Source organism: Equus quagga, chromosome 1 (assembly GCF_021613505.1).
Source record: "Equus quagga isolate Etosha38 chromosome 1, UCLA_HA_Equagga_1.0, whole genome shotgun sequence".
NCBI lineage: Eukaryota > Metazoa > Chordata > Mammalia > Perissodactyla > Equidae > Equus > Equus quagga.
The window spans coordinates 90,782,040-90,803,387 of NC_060267.1; the positions used below are offsets into that span (position 1 = coordinate 90,782,040).

General features: G+C 57.5%; 1 protein-coding gene across 10 annotated transcripts in view; it reads left to right on the plus strand.

Moving 5' to 3' along the window:
- HMCN2 (hemicentin 2) overlaps positions 1–21,348 on the plus strand; it is a 155,427-nt gene that overhangs the window by 31,606 nt on the left and 102,473 nt on the right. For 9 of the 10 annotated variants that reach the window (XM_046674598.1, XM_046674527.1, XM_046674536.1 and 6 more), the window contains exons 9-22: positions 485–629; positions 1,154–1,275; positions 2,951–3,223; positions 4,312–4,453; positions 4,934–5,061; positions 5,805–5,918; positions 7,425–7,574; positions 14,208–14,396; positions 14,790–14,915; positions 15,188–15,315; positions 17,027–17,171; positions 19,359–19,471; positions 19,596–19,755; positions 21,179–21,344. In XM_046674598.1, coding sequence (XP_046530554.1) covers positions 485–629; positions 1,154–1,275; positions 2,951–3,223; positions 4,312–4,453; positions 4,934–5,061; positions 5,805–5,918; positions 7,425–7,574; positions 14,208–14,396; positions 14,790–14,915; positions 15,188–15,315; positions 17,027–17,171; positions 19,359–19,471; positions 19,596–19,755; positions 21,179–21,344 — 2,101 coding nt within the window. The remainder of the gene's footprint in view (positions 1–484; positions 630–1,153; positions 1,276–2,950; positions 3,224–4,311; positions 4,454–4,933; positions 5,062–5,804; positions 5,919–7,424; positions 7,575–14,207; positions 14,397–14,789; positions 14,916–15,187; positions 15,316–17,026; positions 17,172–19,358; positions 19,472–19,595; positions 19,756–21,178; positions 21,345–21,348) is intronic. The other variant, XM_046674579.1, reaches the window with a different exon arrangement.

Below are 21,348 nucleotides of genomic sequence, written 5' to 3' on the forward strand. Positions count from 1 at the left end.
CCTCCAACATCTTGGGGTAAAACTGACCCTCCAGCCAGACAAGCCCCACCCACACCCGGGAGAGCCCAGTCAGGGAGCGGTTCATCAGATTTCAGGACTGGGTCAACTTCTCTGTCCCGTGGAATTAAGGAAATGGTGGCACAGACTGGTCCATCTTGGCCAGTCTTCTCACAAACCGTAGATACCACACGAGTGTTCATTGACGGAGCTTGTCAGGCCTTGGCATCTGCCAAGAGCTTTCTCCACCCCACCTCCCACCCGCTCCTCACGACACGATGAGGTCAGCACCATGGTCAACAGTTCACTCTACCGAGATGGAAACTGAGGCTTAGGGAGGTGACACGACCTGCTCTCGGTGACCACAAGTGGTGGAGCCAGGAGGGGATCCTGCCCTCTGGCTCCTGGCTCATCCCTGGGTCTCTGTGTCGCTGGGTGTCATGAGGGCAGGCTGTGGGGGATCCTGAGCGCTGGTCCTTGCCTGCAGGCGCCCCCCTGGTCAGCATGCCCCCCAGGATCCACGGCTACCTGCACCAGCCCCTGCTGGTCTCCTGCTCCGTGCACAGCGCCCTCCCCTTCCGGCTGCAGCTGCGGCGGGATGGAACCAGGCTGGGCGAGGAGAGGCACTTCCAGTGAGTGGCAGATGGCCAGCCATTGTCCCCAGCCACAGGGTTCCAGGGGTCCTGATGCCCTGGAGGAATCTGAGGGGAGTGGGTGGCAGGAAAGGGACCTTGGTCTTGGTAGTTTTTCCTCCCGGGCAGCCAGGGATGGGGGAGGGGAGTCCCTGAGGTCCCCACCACTGCCGAGCCATCACCCCGTGAAGGAGCCATGGCCTTCCTCAGCTTCCAGAAAGCTCAACCCATGCAGGGCCCAGCTCCATGGGGTCAGGGCAGGAAGGACCCTCTGAGACCACCTCTCCCCACCATGGATGGAAGTCCAGGGCTCAGAGAGGGAAAGGGACTTGCTCAAAGACACACAGCATGTCGTGGAATTTGCATGTCCTTGGCTGCCTGCCTCTTCTTAGTCTCCAAGACGATTTGAGGCCTCCCCTCTGGGCGGGATTCAGGGGACTGAGCCCCATGAGGACCAGATGATGCTGGGGGACCCTGACTTGGGTCAGTGTGATTGTGTGTCTCCAGCTGTTCGCTGTTCACAGGGAGTCAGGAAACAGCAGCTGGGAGATCCCACGGGCCTCCAAGGCTGAGGAAGGCGCGTATGAGTGCACAGCGGTCAGCAGGGCTGGCGTGGGACGAGCAAAGGCCCAGCTTGTCGTCACAGGTCTGTCCCTCCTCTTACCCCTCCCCACCCCTTTCCTGATTTTTCCCTCTGGGATGTCCTCCCCGGGTGTCTCCTTCCATGGGGGGAGCACACCAGCTACCAGCTGCTGGGGACTGTCCATCATCCAGAGTGTGGCTGCCCGTGCCACCACCTGCCTGCTGGCCCCCATTTGGCTGTCTCACCCGGGAATGGCCTGTGGGTCTCGGCTGGAGGAAGGTTGAGGACCCGGGCTTGGGCCATTACCCGACCCCCGCCCAGCTTCATCCTACCCCGGATTTCTCGATCTGGCCTTTGGGGTTTGGCCAGCCCCCAGGCCCTCTCAGGAGCCACGTCCGTCTCTCAGTCCCCGTCCCTTAATGCCTGCAGGTCCTCACCAGGGCAGCACCTTCAAGCTCAGGGAGGTTGCAAATGCCACAGACCATCTCGAAGTGCAATTGGCTTTATTTTTTAAATGATGAGCCTCAGCTATCTTGAAGGGAAGAAAGGAGCCCAGGGCACGTGGGAAGATCCACCCAGCGTCACACACGCTCCTCAGAGGAAGGCTGGGGAAATAGAAATAAGCAGAAGGTCCCAGAAACCTCTGATCCCTCCACACTAGAGATGACCCTTCAGACCCGCATCTGTGTGTGCGTTTTAACAAAAATGGGATAATACTGTAGCAACCTGATTCTTCCTCACCTAACAATACAGCGGGTTAGCAAATACGCTTCTGTGGCATGAATTGACAAAACCGGACTTTTTCTAAGTGGCGAGTGCAGAAAAGCAGAGCTGTATGAGGAAACTTCCTCGCCCATCACTTAGACTGAACAGTCGCTAATATTTTGCCATATTTGCTTTTTCGCTAAACTATTTTAAACTAAATTGTAGCCCTGACATTTCGCTATTGATCTCTTTTTGAAACAGTAGATTTTCCCATATGATAAAAATGCTGTGATCCCACCTAATAAATTGGACAGGAATGCCTTAATGCTGGGGCCCTTCGTCCACAATCCAGTTTCCCCGTTTGCCCCGGAATGTCATTTCCGTTTGGTTAGACAACGTCAGTTCTGGTGGCGTGGCGTTCAGATGCCGTTCTTGAGCTCATATGTGCCTGGACGTCATGGTCATTGCCACATGTAGCCTGTGTGGATCTGGCTTTTTTCCTGCAGCTTCTCAGTCCCACGTCCCTCTGATTTTGTCACATCTGATGGCTTTCTCCGAGTGATGGGGATCGCGGTTTCCTTGTCTCTTCCCTCCTTTGGGGCGGTGGTGTTAGTTTCACGTGTTGGCCGTGATAAGAGCCCTGCTGTTGATTCAGAGAAGAGCTTTGTACTCCTCATTCCTTCCCTCTTGAGGGTTATTTCCGAGGCTTTATTCCCCGGGGTGGAATTATTGGCTCGAAGGGTGTGAAAAGTGGTGTAGCTCTTGGTAAGTGATTGCATTTGGCTGTTGGGTGGAAAGCACGCACACGCCAGGCGGCCTTGGGGGGGGGTGTGACGGCACTGAGGGAACGGAGCCCGCCCTGGAGCGGCACCGTCCCGGGCTGCAGAGCAGATGCTGGTCAACCGCTCTGCTGGCCGATGCGTCCTGAGGGGTCCAGCGCAGAGCTCAGGTGTCTGGACCCCACGAGGACCTGCGTGACGGTGCCCTGCCCCGCGTCCGCCCCTCAGTGCCTCCTGTGCTCCTGCCCCTGCAGAGCCCCCGCCACAGCTGCTCCCTGCCTCGAACGTGACTGTATCCCCAGGGGAGACCGCCATCCTGTCCTGCCAGGTCCTGGGCGAGGCCCCCTACAACTTGACATGGATCCGGGACTGGCGAGTCCTGTCAGCCTCAACGGGGAGAGTCACGCAGCTGGCCAACCTGTCCCTGGAGATCAGCGGCACCATTCCCAGCGACGGCGGGAGGTACCAGTGCATGGCCAGCAACGCCAACGGGGTCACGAGGGCATCCGTGTGGCTCCTGGTGCGAGGTGAGGCTCTTCCTGCTGCTGCTGTCCTCTTATTCCACACACCACCTGCCATTCACCCCAAGACCCATCAATCCACCCCCTGCCCAGACGTCACCTCTGGCGGGCACCTCATTCAGTGTTTTCTGAATCTTCAGAGAAAGAGGACTCGTAGCCTTTTAGACTAAGTCTGCTGCTTCTCACTGTTGGGAAGTCCATCCTCATATCTAACCTGAATTTCTACTGCTGTAGCCCAAGCCAGTTTCTTTGTGTTCTGTCCTTTTCCTATGTCGTTGAGCACCTCCATCGTCCACCCGTCCCCCAATATGTAGGAAAGGGATGGAATACTGGAAACTTCTAAGAGCCCAGAGATGAGATGTGTTCTGCGGGGGTTGGACAGCACTGGGCAGTGTGGGTGGAGGAGGCAGAGGGTAGAGCACCCGTCTGGATGTGGCCTCAGGTCTACCCAGGATTTGGACAGACCCTCCTCCTTGGGTGCTGTGCCCCACATGGAAAAGGGAGCATGTTGGAGCAGATGTTTGCTCTTGTGCCAGCGACGCTTGATTGGCTGCTGGAGTGTGTTGAGAAGGATTCTGAGGCTGTATCTAGGCCCCTGGTATCAGAGGGGCGTGCTTGCCGTTTCTAGATGGGATGGCCTATGAGGTCTGTTTGAGCCTGACCGGTCCCTTGATCTGTGAGCTTTCTGAGGGCCAGGCTAGAACCTGAGTCTGGGGCCGATATGTGTGGCACAGGTCTTGGGGTCCCCTCACCGTCACTGGAGATGACAGCCATCCCAGCCCTGGGTCTGCTGCCTTCTCCCTAAGCCCCTCCGAGGTGCTCAGCCCAGAGCACAGGCCCAGGGAGCTCGAGGCTCCCACTGGGGGTGTTGGGGAGTGAGCTCCCCGTGTGGCCTGGGGCTGTGTCTGCGCAGCCGCCTGGTCAACCACACTTCCCAAGGAAGCCTCTCCCGGGATTCAAGCCCTTCGGGGCCTTTGCTGCCCACGGCTCTGCCATCTGTGGCTTCGGGGAGGGGAAGGGGGTCCGGGGCTGGGTGCCGGGGACACAGCTGCTCTGACCAGCTCTTCCACGCCTGTCCACTCTGTGAACCACAGAGGCCCCACAGGTCAGCATCCACACCGGGTCCCAGCACTTCTCCCAGGGCACGGAGGTGAGGGTCAGCTGCTCGGCCTCTGGGTACCCTGCACCCCGCGTCTCCTGGAGCCACAAAGGTCGCGCCCTGCAAGAGGACAGCAGGTGAGGGGCCCGGGGCTCGGGGCTCTGGAACTGGGAACGGGTGGACAGGAGCTCCCGGGGGACCTCTGCAAGCCTTGGTCTCCTTACCTGTAACTAGGGGAGCATCATTTGCCCTGCCTTCCTCCTGGGATCCTTTGAGACTCAGGAGTGACTTTGGAAACACAACGATGCCTCAGTGTGGGCTCAGGGGTCAGGAGTTACAGCTTCAGAGTCCAACACGCCTGTGCTTGAATCCTGCCTCTGCCAGTCAGGCTGTGTGACTTTGGGCAAGTCACCTTACCTCTCTGGGCCTCGTGAATGACAAAAGCCAATGTATGTAAAGCGCTGAGCACACAGCCCGGCACAGAGCAAGCGGTCAGTGTAGAATGGCGGTCACTGGTGATGTTACTAATTAATTTGTTATTGACGATGACTGGAGCAACCCTCGTGGGACCCGAGCTTACCAGCCCCTTGTGTTGAACGTTTCATGGCCTGACCCAGAATCCGTGTGGATGCCCAGGGAACCCTGATCATTCAGGGAGTCGCCCCGGAGGATGCTGGCGATTACAGCTGCCAGGCTGCTAACGAGGTTGGCACAGACGAGGAGACAGTCACCCTCTACTACACAGGTACCAGGCCACGGGCGTCTCAGGAGAGGGGTCTCCATCCCGCCCTCCCTCCCATCCGCAGATACTTACTGAACGTCAACTGTGTGCCAGGCACTGGGGGCACAGCAGTGACGCCTCGTCCCTGTCCAGGTGCAGCTTGTATTCTCACGGGGAGGCACAAAACAGACATGAAACGTAAATAGGGTATTTTGGATGGTGAAGGTAGTTTGAGGAGCACAGAGCCAGGGTGAGGTGGATGTTGTGCAGGTGGGAACGAGAGGGAAATGGCTGCTCTGCGCAGGACCAGCCAAGGCCTCCATGACACGGTGACCCTTGCCAGCGATAGGAGTGGGGACAGTGTTCTAGGCAGAGGGACCGGGCCGGGCAAAGGCCCTGAGGTCAGAATGAGTCTGGGGCGCTCAAGGGGCTGCAAGGAGGCTGGCGTGGAGTGAGTGGGGCAGGGGAGGGGGAGGCATGGGGAGGGCCGGGCAGCCCCTATGGGGCATTGTAGGCCCACGTAGGATTTCAGCTTTTATGGCAAGTTCGATGAGGAACAACACGGGGGCTTTGGTTCTAGGAGAAAAACCGGCCGTGGCTGGATCTTTCTGGGGTGACTGTCCCCGTTGGTGGGGCAGGGGAGGAGGCAGGGTGCTCAGCTCCACCTCTGTCTCTGCTGCCCTCCCTCCCCAGCTGTGGAAGGCCCCATTCTTGCCCTGGGGAGTTGTGGGCTGGCCCCCACTTCCCCATCTTCCCCCCACACACAGATGCACCGTCCGTCTCGGCCGTCAATGCCGTGGTGCTCGCCGCCGTCGGGGAGGAGGCCCTGCTGGCGTGTGAGGCGTCTGGGGTGCCCCCGCCCCGGGTCATCTGGTATCGAGGTACGTGGGGTCGGGTGGGGCCTGCGGACTGTCCCACCGGGGCCGTGAAGGATCAGTTTTCCAGAACAGTCTTTAGGGGGTGCTCTGAGTGGGGTGTCTGGGGAGAGAGGCCATTTCCAGCAGCCCCCACCTCACCCACCTCACCCACGCCCGCGTCCACACGGCCGATGCAGCCCAGCGCAGTAGTTGTGGGCAGAACTTAGAGTAGACCCAGACTTGACTCCCGGCTCCCCTGGGCGACCTTGGGCAGGTGATTTGGGCTCTCTGAGTCTGCTTCCTTATCTGGAAAGTGGGGAAAAGTCAAAGCTAGGTTGGTTGTGTGAGGATTAAACGAGTCCATATATATAAAGTGTTTAGACCAGCCTGGCTCCGGGGCTGGGCTCGGTGTTCTTGGCGTTGGTGACGGTGACAATGTGACTATCTGAGAAGCGGGAGTCATGGTGACAGGTGGTTCTGAGGCTCTTTCGGTTCAGGGGTGTAGCGTGTTGCTCCGGTGCCGGACGCTGAGCTGTGGTTTGTTGACGGGAGCAGTTCTTGTGCCCACGCCAGTGGACGCGGGTCCTGGGGCTGCTGCCTCCATCTTTCTAGGGGCAAAACACTGGGCTCCTTCTCAGGTGTCAGCCAGAGTCTCCAGTATTGCCCCTCCCACCGGGGTGCCCTCCATCCTTTGCAGCTCCTGTCTGCGACCTTATCAGAGCCTCACCTTGACCTTGAGACGGGCAGGTGTAGCTCAGAGTATCAGCTCAGAGTTGGAGCATTGCGTCCAAGGTCGCCAACTAGTGGGAGGCAGAGGCCTTGAGACTCCTTGCTCAGTGCTCGCGTCACCGCCTATTCTGGCTGAGGGCCCCACCTGCCCGTCCCCGGAGCCCTTTTTAAAAGGGGATCTCTCAATGGGATATTATTAAAAAGGAATGAAATTCACGTTGTACAACAACGTGAACATAGTAACACCACTGAACTGTCACTCCAAAATGGTTAAGAGGGTAAATTTTGCGTGTTTTTAATCACAATTAAAAAAACTTTAATTTGAAAAAAAGGAGAGAAAATCTGATAGCACATGGATGAACCTTGAGAACAGTACGCTAAGTGAAATCAACCAGACACGAAAGGACGGATGCTGTGTCTTGGTCTCTGGAGTCGTCAAATCCGTAGAGACAGAAAGGAGAATGGTGGACGCCAGGGGCCGAGGGAGGGGCTGGGGGGGCGAGTGCTTCATGGGGACGGAGCTTCAGTTTGGGGAGATAGAAAAGCTCTGTGCAGGGATGGTGGTGAGGATTGCGCAACAAACGTACTTAACGCCACTGAAGTGCACACTCACAATGCTTGAAACGTAACATTTTGTGTTTTGTATATTTTTTGGGGGGGGGGAGTCTTCCCCCGCTCACCTGCCCCCCAGGCCCCAGCCTTGAGGAGTTGCAGGAGCCCAGGCTCGGGAAGGCAGCCTGACCCCTGGCCTCCCGTGGCGACTGTGGGTACCTGCCTAATGCCTTCTCATCTTTGGTCCAGGGGGGCTTGAGATGATCCTGGCCGCCAAAACCTCCAGCTCCGGGACGCTTCGGATCCCGGCCGTCCAGGAGAGGGATGCTGGCGTCTACACCTGCCGAGCCGTCAATGAGTTGGGCGATGCCTCTGCAGAAATCCGGCTGGTGGTTGGACGTGAGTGTGCTTGTTGTCCTCACCTGTCCCCGACCCGCCCGGCCCCTGAGCAGGGAGGAGCAAACTCTACCATGGAGCCAGTGTAGAATTTGCGTCATGCGGATCCAGAGCACACTGGGACCAGCGAGGCCAGAGGGAAACAGTGTATGCGTTGCCTCTTGCTGTGTAATGGTTGCCCCAAGGCTTCGTGATTTGAAACAATGAGCATTTCTTATCTCACAGTTCTTCACTCATCGGAAGGCCTGACTGGGGCTGGAGGACCCATTCCAAGCTCACTCATGGGGCTGTTGGCCGGATGCCTCAGTTCCTCGCCAGTGGGCTTCTCCAGAAGCCTTCTTGTGATGTGGCTTCACTCAGAGCAAGGGAGCAGAGAGAGAGAGAGAGAGAGCAAGAGAGAATCCAGATGGCAGCTGTGGTCTTCATAACCAGCTGCAGTCTTGGAAGTGACATCCTGTCCCTTCTGCTATATTCTGTTGGTCACACAGACTAAGCTGGGTACAACGTGGGTGGGAGGGGCCACTCGTGGGTGAGAAAGCAGGAGGCAGGGGTCATTGGGGCCATCTCAGAGGCTGCCGACTGCAGAGACAGTTTGGTTCAAGCTGGGGCCTTGTCGTCCCTGAGACCTGAGTTCCAGTCTTGTCTCCATCACTTACCGCCTCTGTGCTTTGGTCAAGTCAGTGACCCTCAGCCCCCCATGTGTGAATGGGCTGACCATACTCCTTCCCTCACTGGGTTGCTGTGAGGGTTCAGTAATGTCAGGCGTGTGATGCTTAAGCACAGGCTCTGGCCCGTTCTGAGTGCTTGATAACCAGAGGGGCAATTATCCCCTTTGACACATGGGAAGTCTGGATTCTTCTGTGGCTGGCGCGTGGCCATGGCTGTGATTGCCGTAATGTCTGGGTTCCAGGCCTGGATTCCGGGCTCCGGGAACCACTCAGAAGCTGTGGGCACAGCTCCTTGGCCCCCTGAGCTGGGGCGGCCTGGGCTCTGACGGTTTGCTGCGGCCGTGGTGGGTGAGATGGGTGCTGGGAGTTGTGGCAAGTGCAGAGGATCGAGACTGTGCTTGTCTGGGCTGGGCCGAGGGGCTCCCCAAGGAGGCTGGGCCCTGGCCAAAGCAGGCCCAGTCTGGCCTGGGGGTGACGGTGCCATCTCAGGGTTGGGATCCTCCTGGGCTTGGGGTACCCTTAGCTTTCATTCATTCGTTTGTTCCATCGTTCATTCCTCTAGCACATGGTCCACAGGTGCCCGTGCACCAGGCCCTGTGCTGGGGACTCAGCGTCTGATTTCATGTTGCGTGGGGTCCAGGAGAGAGGACAGTAAGCAACAATGAGGATGCTCGCTGTGCCGAGCGTTTGGAAGTGGCGTCCTCAGGGGCTCTGGGCGCCCAGGGTAAGGGGCCAACCCAATATTGGGGGCTGGGGAGGCTTCTTGGAGGAGGCCATGTGTAAGCTGAACCCAGAAGCCATCAGTCAGGACACCAGCTGGGGAGCAGTGTTCGTCTTGGCCTGGGGACCGGCCGGAGTTGGGGCTTTGTCCTGAGGGGCGTGAGGGGTTTTGAGGAGGAGAGCGATGGGCTCTGACTTTCCCTCCAGACAGTGCGCTGTGCGGCTGGGCTCTTGGGCAGGGCAGGGTGGATGTGGAAAGCCGCGGGCTTAGAGCCTGATGGTAATAAAAATATAAGCTGACACTTCCATATTTGCCATGTGCCAGGGCTGGCTCACCCTTTGCCCCATGTCTGATTTCTTTTCAGCAAAGGCTTATTTCTTCGGGGCCCAAGCTGACGTGCCTACCTGGTCCTGGTCCTTCACCTGTCAGCCACTGGCCTTGCAGCATCTCCCCATGTCAGCAGGAGGAGGTGGCTGGCAACCCAGAGGTGGCCTTCTGGGGCACTGGGCCTCTGGTGGCCTCTGGCTTTTAGGTCAGGGGAGGGTGGGCAATGGCCCAGCACCTGTGTGTCTGGGGCAAGCCAGCCTGGCAGTGGCGGTGGGAAATTGAATTTCCTGCCCATCTGGGTGGCAGCTGTAGTGCAGCCTTCCTGGCCAGGCTGGCAGAGCCTTCCAGGGCCGGAACAGGTGGGCACTGTGCCCACTTCCTGCTGTTGAGCTGGGAACTGGCTTCCTGGTGGCGTTTGGAGCGTGAGGGGGGTGGGCAGCCTCCTCCCGTGCCAACAGCAAGTGTCTGCGTTTATGGACCCAGCTGCAAGGTGCTTTTGCAGCACCTCTGGGCCTGGCATTCGAGTCAAGGGTCCTGGATCAGTGCCCAGGTCCTGCTGCTATTTGGCCAAGTTATTCACGTCTCTGAGCCTCGCCTTCCTCACCTGTGAAATGGGATAATGTTAGAGCCTGGCTCACAGGGCCCTTGAGAGATCTGATGAGCTCGTGTGCCTCTCTCAGGGCTTGCATGCAATAAACGCTCAACACCCTTGCTGTCAGCTCTGCCAGGCTGCCAAGGGCCCAGTGAGGCGGAGGGAGGGGCAGTGACGGGTCACATGGCTGGTGACCGAGCTCCGAGGCGGGCACCCCCTCCCCAAGTTCAGTGCCCTTTCTATCATGTTAAAAACCTGCCCTGAGCTAAGTTATCTTCGTCCTGCTGGGTTTCTAAGTGGATGTGCATGCCCATCCCTCTTCCTGTCCTCTCATTTCTATCCATGCTCTGCACCCCCCCACCTCAGCCCCTGGTTACTGAGTGCTGAGCGGGGCGGGGAGGGTGCTTTTGTGGGTGCAGAGACCCTCTGGCCAGCCTGGGGAGCCAGAGAGAAGCAGAGCTGGGTTCTGTGATGGGCATGGCCAGTGTCGGGGCAGCGTCTCCATCAGGCACAGTAGGCGTGGGCCCGGGGCCTGTGACACTTTCAGGGGCCCAGGATAATGCTCTGATGTTAATTTCTTTTAAAAGCAAAAAAAGAAATGAACACTATTGAATGGAGAAAAATGACTAGAGGCCAGCCCGGTGGCACAGTGGTTAAGTTCGCACGCTCTGCTTCAGCAGCCTGGGGTTCGCTGGGTGAGATCCTGGGCATGGACCTATGTATCGCTTGTCAAGCCATGCTATAGCAGGCATCCCACATACAAAATAGAGGAAGATGGGCACAGACGTTAGCTCAGGGCCAGTCTTCCTCAGCAAAAAAAGGAGGATTGGTGGCAGATGTTAGCTCAGGGCTGATTTTCCTCAAAAGAAAAAAAAATGACTCCAGGCTGGATTGTGTTTATCTTTACACCAAAGCAGTCATAAAATATAATTTTTAATATGTTTTTCCGGAGGAAGAGGCCATGAAAGTCATCCTGCGGCCGTGGCCAGTACGGTGTGGCTCCAGGCCTCATCACAGGGTCTTTATATGGGACAGGAGTCCTTGGGGCGGGGGGGGGGGGGGGGGGGGGGGGGCTGTGGAGGTCATGCCCCCAAACCTCTGGCTCAGTCTCAGTCCCCTGGGTCCCCTCTACATGCAGGGCGGGGCCTGAGGCCCGCCTCTCCTGCGGTCCACCTTGCCCAGTTACACAGTCTTTGGGCCTGAGACCCCTCCTTCCCCCCACTCCCTGCCACACTGAGTCCAGGCCGACTGGGGCTCTCCTTCCTGGGCTGGCTCATTGCCACCGGCCCTACTCCAGTCCACGGGAACTGGGGGGATGGCAGAGGAGACTGAGGGCTGCAGGGTCCCCAGAGGATGGCCAAGAGCCCTGGGACTTTGAGCTTTTGGAACCAGCGTAAAAATAGCTACTTCTGTCCAGATGGGGAAACTGAGACCCGGAGTGGTGAAGGAGTTTGTCCACGGGGGCCCAGTGGGGCAGAGGCAGCGCGGGCATCTTCCCTGGGCGGCAGGCCTTCGGGCTGGTGTCCCTACTCAGGGCGGAGCAGGAGGAAGGAAGGCAGCATCACTGTCACTGTCACTTCACTGCGGCCATTAGAATCCACCGGGCCTTTCCTCCTGGAAGATCCTTGGGGAGGTGCGTGGCCCCACCTGCTGGGGACAGTGAAGTCACCCTCAGCTCCTCTGAAGTCGGGGGGAGGCAGAGGCAGCGGGGGCCCCAGCAGGAGGTCCAGGGCAGCCCTCAGGTCCTGCCCCCACATCCTTCGTTCTCAGTGGGACCATCCTCTCCTCCCGGTGTTCTAGGATCCCCCCAGACCCGCCTCCTGACAGACACGCAGCTGCGGCCCTCAGCTGATGGGACCCGGGCCTCTCCAGGGAGCGCGGGCGGCTGCTGTGATGTCCAACGGGGCATTCGCAGCTCCTGTCCCCAAAGCCTGCCTGAGGCCAAGGCAGACAGGGCCGTCCCCAGGGAAGTGGATGGCGGTCACAGTCCCTCCCTGGCTGCTGCAGAGGGTCACCTGGGGGAGGGGCTCAGCCTGCAAGCAGAGGTGGCTGAGCCTCGAGGAGGAGGCCCTGGGGAGAGCACTGGGTGGGCCCGGCCCCTGCCCGACGTGCTGCAGGACTCAGGGCTGCCCCACCCCTCCCCTGACCAGCGAGACGACCAGAGGACCGTCAGCTCTGGCATACCAGGGTTCTGGGGTCCCACTGCAAGTGGGGGGCTCCAGGTGAGGAGGGGGGGGCAGCTGCACTGAAGGCCGAGTCACAGTTTGCTGGGCGGGGTCTGAGTCTGAGAGAGGATAGAAGAGCTGGGTGTGGCCCTGGCCAGGACAACGGCCAGGTTGTCCTCGAGTACCTAGGGGCACGTGGGGCTGCAGTGGTTGAGAGCCTGGGCTCTGATCCCAGCTCTGCTGTTGATGCTGAGCTGTGCCTGTGGGCAGGTTCCTTAATCTCTCTGACCCTCAGTCTCTTCATCTATAGATGGAGATTGTGATAATATCTACTTCACAAGTTTACTGTGACCATTAATGAAATCATGTTTCAGAAAGCGCAGTCACCGCGCTTGTCACCAAGCAGGCATTCCCAATGCCACCCTTCATGCTTCCTATTTGCTTATTGTTATAAAGGAGCCGTCCTTCTCACCGGAGAGGTTTGGGACTGGGAGGAGGGTGGTGTTCCCCGTATCCCAGAGTCAGGAGACAAAGCTGGCTGCTTCGGGGCTAAGGAGGGAGGTTCAGGAGGCTCTGAGAGAGACAGAGTGGGAGGTCTGCCTGGAGGAGGGAGGTTCAGGAGGCTCTGAGAGAGACAGAGTGGGAGGCCTGCCTGGAGGAGGGAGGTCTGAGCTGGGCCCTGCAGTTGGGCTGGGTGGGCCTGGGGAAGGCAGGCTTTGGGGGTCCCTGGCGCTGGGGCTGCCCAGGATGGGGGGCCAGCAAAGCTGTGCCCCCGGGGCCAGGACCTTGCGGAAGCAGTGACCCCGTCTGAGATGGGCCTGGAGCGGAGTGTTTCTGGGACTCTGAGCCGCAACAGCTGCCAGGCCCCAGCGAGAAAGAAGCGAGGCGTGCGGGTGGTGTCTGAGGTTGGGTCCAGAACTGTCTTCCTCCTCACAGTAATTTTCCAAGTTGTGTTTATATCTCCCTGGAACGTCCCTAATCCCTGAGGCTGGGAGGGAAATTTGATGTCATGAGCTGCATGGGTGGGGGAGGTTTCTGGAGAGAGAAGGAAAGAACAGAGAGTGGAGGGTTTTCCATGGTGCTGGAGGCAAAGCATTAAAAAAAAGCCGGGGACCTTCCTGGTCCTGGGTCTGGGGACAGGGACCTGAGGACAGTGGCCGAGGCTGCAGGGAGCGGGCCTGGACCTGTCTGGAGTTGGCCCTGCTCCTGGCCCGCCGATGGGCAGAAAGGGTCGAGAGTTTCTGTTTGGGGAAATAACTTATTTTCCCCCCTGATTACAAAAGTCAGACAATGCTCAGAAAAAAGGTTTGGAAGAAACGCTACGAGCTATTCATAGTGGGTTCCTGGGGGAAGGTGTGGGATTTGGAGCGTGTGGAGCCAAAATTAGGGAAATATACCCCTTGCATGTGTTTGAATTTTCGATAACTGAGGTGAGTGGGCAGTCCTTGTTGGGGTCTGTTGTCCGGGTGTAATTATTAATATGGCCGTTTTCACTCTCAAGTGTTGCCATTTGGACCGTAAAGTATAAGGTCACGTTATTTCTGATAAGCATGTTTTAATTTTGTTGTAGAGCTTTGTAGGCTCATTACAAAAATTTAGCAGACAGAGAGGTAAGGAAGAGAGTAAAGATGACCTATGACCTCCCCACGCAGTTGGCCGTCTGGGGTGGCGTGCACAGAAGGGGCTGTGGAGACGGTTGCCTGAGTCCAGGACACCTGCAAGAGGAAGCTCCCGGTGGCCCAGGAGGAGGGCGAGGGGGCAGGAGAGGGTCTCAGAGGCTCCTGAGGCCGGAGCGTGACTGCAGCCCCTCACAGGTGGGCTTCCGGGAGGTGTCGCCGCCAGGAGCAAGCCTGCTGCCCTCCTGCACGGCCGGGCACGGTGCGCCTCCTGTGACCCTCTGCAGGGGTAGGAGGCGTGTCAGCAGCTTTGTCCTGCCAAAAGCCACTCCCTTTGCCTCGTCCCCGAGAGCTCTCCAGAGCTGGACCCCGCCAAGCTCAGGTTGGCCCCAGAGCCCTGGATCTGAGTCAGCCCCAGGTTCACGAGGGCGAGCCTGGAAGAGGGGGACCCTCCCAGCAAAGGGAGTGGAGGCAGGCGTTGGGAAAAGTCTCCTGGGGGCCGGGTGGTCCAGCCACCGGGCGTGGCTGACCGGTCACCTCCCTGCAGATGCTCCCCAGTTGATGGAGCTGCCCCGGGATGTCACTGTGGAGCTGGGGAGGAGCGCCCTCCTGGCATGCCGGGCCACGGGCCGCCCGCCCCCTCGAGTCACCTGGCGCCGCAGAGATGGCCGCCCGCTGGGGCCTGGGCAGGGCAGCAGGACTGGGCAGCCTGATTCAGGAGTGCTGTCCTTTGAAAGTAAGAGATGGGGCTGGTGGCGGGCGGGCAGGGGGAAAGGATGGCTTCTGACACCCCAAGTCCCCAGGCTGGGTGGCCGGAGCAGGACCCCGAGCCCCTGCACTGACCATGGGCCGGGCTGATACAGGGTCACATTTTGGGTGGTGTGACTCTGCTCAAGTCATTCCACTACTCTGCACTGGACATACTGATGACAATGACGATGCCTGTCACCTGGGCTTGATAACACTCCACCTTAGGGGTCGCCGTGTGGGTGATTCGTGGAAAGTGCTTCGCACAGCTCCTGACACGTATTAAGTGTTACATGTGTTAGCTATGGTCACCATCATCGCCATCATGATGATGTTACCACTGTTTACCACATGCCAGGCCTGCCTCTGTCCTGCCCCTCAGGTGTGGCCCCTGAAGACCAGGCCCCATATATCTGCGAAGCTCAAAATGTCTTTGGGAAGGTCCAGGCGGAGGCCCGGCTCGTGGTGACTGGACGTGGCTCGCTGGTGGATCTGGAGACGCCAGGAGGTGGGAATGCTGGGTACCCCCAGGGAGGCCCCCCCATGTCCACCCATCCTTTGGGACAGAGATGTCCACTGCCAGGTTCTCCCAGAGGAGCAACTGGATCCCCACTTCCTGGGCGATACACCCCAGGAAGTGTGCCCTTTGACCCTTTAGGGTCCCCCATCCTGATGCTTCCACTGGTTCCCTCGGGAGGGGGGGAGAGTGGGGACCTCCATCCCCTGGATGACTGCCCTCAGGGGACCTAGCACAGCCCACACAGTCTCCTCTCCCCACAGCCCCCCCACAGATCGCCAGCAGTGCCTCCACCGTCCGGGTGCTGGAGAGGCAGCCCGTGTCCCTGCCCTGTGTCATCCTGGCCGGGAGGCCCCTCCCAGAGCGGCGCTGGCTCAGGGCTGGCCGACCCGTGAGTGCTGGCTCCTCCGGGTGCAGCGGGCCGTGCTGCCTGGGGATGGAGTGGGCTGCTACGCTCAGACCTGAGCCTCCACTTTGCTATTCCTCTTTTGGAATGTCCTCCTTCCTCCCTCTCTCTCCTGCCTCTTTCCAGAACCTTCTCTGCTAACGCGCTGATAGCATGTGTCACCCTCTACAGTCCTGCCGAAGACTGGTGCGGCTGCCGCTCCGCTTGGAGCTCAGTGGGAGAACCTTGCCTCCATTCGTGCTGAGGGCTGGGGAGCAGGGGTTTCCTGGGGGCGCAGCCATGATGCGTTCGTCGCCCCCGCTCTGCTGGTTCCGGGGCAGAGGGGTGGCCAGTGCAGATTATCACCTGCCCGACTTCCTAGCGTGCTGCTGGGCGCGCCGCGGCTGCCTTATCCATTCATGTCAGCTTGGTTTTCTCTATTTCCTTCTGTTTCCCCCTCCGGTTCACGCTCTCGTTTACCTCTCTCCTTCCCTCAGTTCTTCTGCCCTGTCCTCAGACACACCAGGGTCCTTGTGCCCTTGAGGCTATAAAGAGGTGTCCTCACCCCAGCCCACTGGGCAGACACTGGACACCCAGAGAGGCGATGACTGTGTGGCTGTCTTTCTGTTCCCACTGCGCTGGGCCCAGCCCTGTTGTCCGGACCCTGGTGCAGAGCAGGCAGCGTCCTGCTCCCAGAGCATGTGGGCTTTGCAGAGGCCGGTCACATCCTTGACTCGCTCTGGGGCCTGTGCAATTGGACGTGACCCCAAGGAGGACGCTGCCTGGGAGTGTGGGGTGGCAGGCTGCGGACCCCTCCTGAGTAGAATCCAGGGGCACGTGGGGAAGGAGTGGCCTTGGGCCTCGTCAGTGCCAGGACAGGAGCAGCCGGAGATGCAGATGCTGTTCTAGCTCAGTGGGGACATAAGGGGGAGCCCTGCCTGCTTAGCTGCCGAGTGCGAGGAGCAGAAAGGCCCTCAAGCTCGCTCAGCCCGGAAGGGCCCCGTGCCGAGACAGCTCAGGAGCATCTCCTGGTCCCTGAGAGTGGAATGTGCAGCCAGGCTCACGGGACAGGAGCATGAAAGATAGGAGGGCTCAGGCCTGGAGGAAGGGTTTGGGGCCCCTCACCGAGGGTGGACTGGCTGGACATCTTTATGGAGGTTGCCCCAGGCCCCTTCTGGCCCAGCGTTCCCCGCCACCCTGGTCCTGACGGGACAGACCTGGGAAGCCACCAGGAGCCGTTCTCTGCTTGTGTCTCTGGGACCACATCTGCTGTGGCCATATCCCTGCTCTGCTCCGCATAGCTCGGCTCTTCTCTCCCCGAGGACCATTGTCCCTCCTCTCTGAGGCCTCAGAGCTCCAGACCCTACTCAGTAGAGGCTCTGGGCCAACCCTGTATTCCCAGGAGAGGCCCCCATCGACCTGGCTTGGATCTGGCATCTTGCCCTGGTCCAGGTGGCCATGGGAGAGTGGGGTCAGGGTGTGCTGGAGGTCAGGCCCACCTAGCCCTGCAGGGTCTGTGGGGTGGACAAGACTCAGAAAGGCGTGGGGCTGGGCAGTGAGAGCGTCACCCCCTGCTGCCCCACCTTCTCTGAACCCCTGGCCTCTCAGTCCAGCCGGCCTTCTGCCGGCCTCGCAGGCAGTGGGGTTTCCGGAGGGCTCTCTCTTAGCTGGCTCTGAGGGGCTCCTGGTCTGAGTGGTGCTTCCTCACCCTCACCAGCTCCCACCTGGCAGCCGGCATTCTGTCCGAGCGGACGGCAGCCTCCACCTTGACCAGGCGCTGCAGGAGGACGCAGGGAGGTACAGCTGTGTGGTCACCAACACGGCCGGCTCTCAGCACAGGGACGTGATGCTGGTGGTTCAGGGTGAGTCCCTGGGTGGGGACTGGTGGTGGGGGCCGGGTGGGGGCCAGGCCAGGATGGGGGAACTGATCTTGAACACCTTTGTCTAAAAAAATTGCACAAACAGTACATATTCACTGTAGGAAAATTAGAAATTGGACAAGTGAAAAAACAAACACTCCCGTAATACCAGTAGCTGAGAAAAACCAGAATAATTTTACATTTTGGTTTGTATCTTTCATGCACTATACACGTGAACTTGCACATACACACATGCACACACCCTAGAAATATATATTACATTACAGGTAATATATAAACTATGTACTTTGTATACATTGTATATAAATTATTTTTACATAATATATATGCATTCTTTATATAAATTTTTATGTATCAATTCTTCATATATATCTATTTCTATCCATCTATCTCTCTATAAATTCTTTGTATATACATACACATGCATATTTAAAAACCAACCTGGGACCACATTATATTACTGTCTTGTGCCGTGAGTGTTTCACTTGACAATTGTGACAGTTTTCTGTTAATAAATACTCAGAAGCATCCGTGCAAGTGTGCGGGTCCGTCTGGATGCACCGGAGTCTCTAACCTGTCCCCTGGTGTCCGGGTTCTCACTAGCGTGCACACCCTGGGAATAAGCATCCTCATGCTCCACGTTGGTCCCTGTGACTCATTCTTTCCTTAGGATAAACCCACCAATGTGGAATTGAGTTTTGAGTCATGGAGAATGCCCATTTTTAGGGCTTTTAGTGCATTTTGCCCAATTTCTCTCCCCACCACAGCGTTGGACAGACCCTGTTTTCCTTCCCCACCTAACCACGTATCACCATTCTTTTTACTGTAAGACAAGAAGTTTAAACTAAGTTTGGTTATATTTTGTCATTTACCAAGTATGTTCATATCCTTTGTTTTTTTCATTTGTTTCATAAAGCCCCCAGGGATGAGCGGGAAGAATGCATCGTTCCCCATTTTGCAGAGGAAAACCAAAGTTCAGAGGAGGCTGGGTCCAGGACCCAGGTGCCCCGCCTCCTCATACTTCCATAATTAATAGCAGTGATCAAAAGTTGAGCCCCCGTGTACCTCTTGCCGGACTTCTGGGAGGTTCTGTGCACGTTTCACTTAATTTTCATGACTACTCCAAGGGGTGGGATTTGAAAGACTCCACGTTCTGCAGTTAAGGCAGCTGAGGCTCTGAGAGGGAGCAACTCAGCAAGAGGACAGGATCAGCAAACCAGGCTGTCACCTCATAATTTTCCACCTTGCTGGCGCAGCCGCTTCTGCGGGGGTGGCGTGGACCAGCTGGGTCTCTCTTGGCTCACTTCATTTCCATTCAACAAATGCTCATCCGCCAGCCACTCCCGGGTCCACCCGCCCCGGCTCTGCTGGGAGACCCTTGTTTTAATGCCTGCAAATCTGGACGGTGCCCAGAATGGATTTGGCACTTGTCTTCAAGTTCCCTGTGCTCTGTGAACACTATTTTCTGCCATTTCTCATCTGTCCATCCCAGGAGAGTAGGCAGGGAATTGTGGGGTTTTTTAGCTGTTTTTGCGGATCAAGGACTATGGGTTCCAAAAAATTAAGTGCTTTGTGTAAAGTCCCAGAGCAAAGAAATGGCGCAGCTGTTTCCAGGCACAGGCTGCCCTCTGCCTGGGGCATAAATTTATAGCCATGGTGGCTGTAGGTACTAGGTCATTCGTATTCTTCTGTTAAAATTGTTTTTTTTCAATTGTTGTAAAATATACATTTTTAAATATGAAGTTCTGTAGCATTAAGTACATTCACACTGTCGTGCAACCATCACCACCATCCGTCTCCAGAACTTTCTCATCTTCCCAAGCTGAAACTCTCCCCATTAAACACTCGCACCCCAGTCCTTGGCCCCCCCCATCCTACTCTCTGTCTCTATGAATTTGTCTATTCCAGGTATCGCATGCTCGTGGAATCACACGGTCTTTGTCCTTCTGTGTCGGGTTTATCTTACTCAGCATAATGTTTTTGAAGTTCATCCATGTTGTAGTATTTATCGGACTTTTATTCCATTTTAAGGCTGAGTAATAGTCCACATGTACACACCACCTTCTGTCCATCATCTGTTGATGGATATTTGGGTTGTTTCCACCTTTCGGCTGTTGTGAATAGTGCTGCTATGAACTTTGATTTAGGAAATTGGTTTGTTTTTAAAAGTGCCGCCTAGAATCCAGCCCACTGCCACCCACCACGTCACCAATGAAGGGGTTCCAGCCTCGCTTCCCTGTGTGGCCTCAGGAGTTCCCACCCCCACCATCACCTGGACCAAGGTAGGCAGAGCCTGTTAAGGCGAGGGTAACTGGAGAGAGAGGCCCAGTGCATCATGGGGAGGGGAATGATGCAAATCGCCGTGGAGTGTGGGCTCTGCTGACATCACCTGTGACTCTGCCATAGGAAACCAATGCCCTGACCCCCAGGGATCCCCACTACAATGTGAGCAAGGACGGCACCCTGGTCATCGCCCAGCCATCTGCCCGGGACGCAGGGGCCTATGTCTGCACGGCCACCAATGCCGTGGGCTTCTCCAGCCAGGAGATGCGGCTGTCTGTCAACAGTGAGTGCTGGCCACCCCTATCATGGAAGAGGGGCTCAGTGGGCATGGAGACAGGGACAGGGACAGTCTGACTTCCCTGCATCTTCCTTGCCCCCTGCCTCTAAGCTCTTCCCATCAGAAGGGCACATAGACCAAAACTGTCCTCCCCGAGAGCACTGTCCCCAGAGGTGTGGGTAAGTGGTTCCAGCTCAACCCTTTGTAACCGGATGGGGGAAGACATCACATTAACAAGCCTTGGAAAGACACAGGACCCTACACTAGACCCCACCCACCTTGGCAGCCCCCTTACCCACTTCTCTCCCTGACTCTCTGTACCCTAGATCCTCTGGTCTCCTTTCAATTTCTTGGTGGTGCCTTATGCCTCAGGGCCTTTGCACTTGCAGTTCCTTCTCTTTGGAATACCCTTCCTCCACCTCTTGGCCCAGCTGACCTGTCCCATCTGTCAGATCTCAGTTCTCTGATCCCTCGGGCTCCGTCAGGTCACCTTCTGTACACTCTCTGGAATGTTCCCTGATAGCACCCATCACAAGTGTGACTGAATAATTAGTTGTATATTGAGTTATTTGGTGCTGGTGTTCCCTGTGGGCCCTGAGCGCTTGAGGACAGGGGCAGGACCTGTCTGCTTTGCTGCTGTTTCCCAGCCTCATGACAGGGCTGGGCGCTCAGTAACTGTCTGGGATGCGCGAGTACACGCACAGCCAATTTTCTTCTGTCATATACGCTTAGAGCCAATATTTTTATATTGCAAAAGAAAATTTTTAAAGAGGGGATTTCCTGTCTGAACTAATGACGTACAGGAGAATGTGTGAGGGCTGAATGGGTCTTGATGTCCCCAGCTGGCTGGCTTGTTTAGTTGTCGGTGCCCAGACACGTACCGGGTGCCTTCAGTGTATGAGCATCTGGCTAGAAATGTCGGGGGGCACAAGGAAGGAGGGGGCGGGTGTGGTCTCCACCACCAGGAGCCTTCAGCTTCATACGAGAGAGCAGTGATGTGCATGGATTGTTATAACCTCCCACTGGCCACAGCACGTCATCTGGTGGTTGATATCATGGGAATAAATGGGATGATCAAGGGGGAGAAGGGAGTGAGAGAAGAGGAGGACAGAGCCTGCCGGAATGTCCCCGGGGAAGGGACAGCGGGATGAAGAGACGCTGGCAGAGCATAGATGTTGGGGCCAGAGGGACCACATCGGGGCCATGAAAGCAAGAGGAGCTTCCAGAGGGAGGGGTTGGTGGTGAGGAGGAGGGGGAGACTGAGGGAAACCGTAGGATCTGAGCCCACCTGAAACCTGGGCTCTCCTGTTATAATGGAGCCCACCCACCTTCTGCACCTCTGGGGCCGGCGGTACAACCTCTGCTTCCTGGGGGAGCCGCCTGCTCCCCTCCGGCCCGGCTCACGGTCCCTGCGTGTTTCCACCAACAGCCCAGCCCAGGATCCTTGTCAACGGGTCACATGATGCAGATGAGCCTCTGAGGATCACGGCCAAGGCCGGGGACGATGTGACCCTGGACTGCGAGGCCCAGGGCTCCCCACCCCCATTGGTCACCTGGACCAAGGACTCCCGCCCTGTGCCGCCCACCACTGACAGGTAA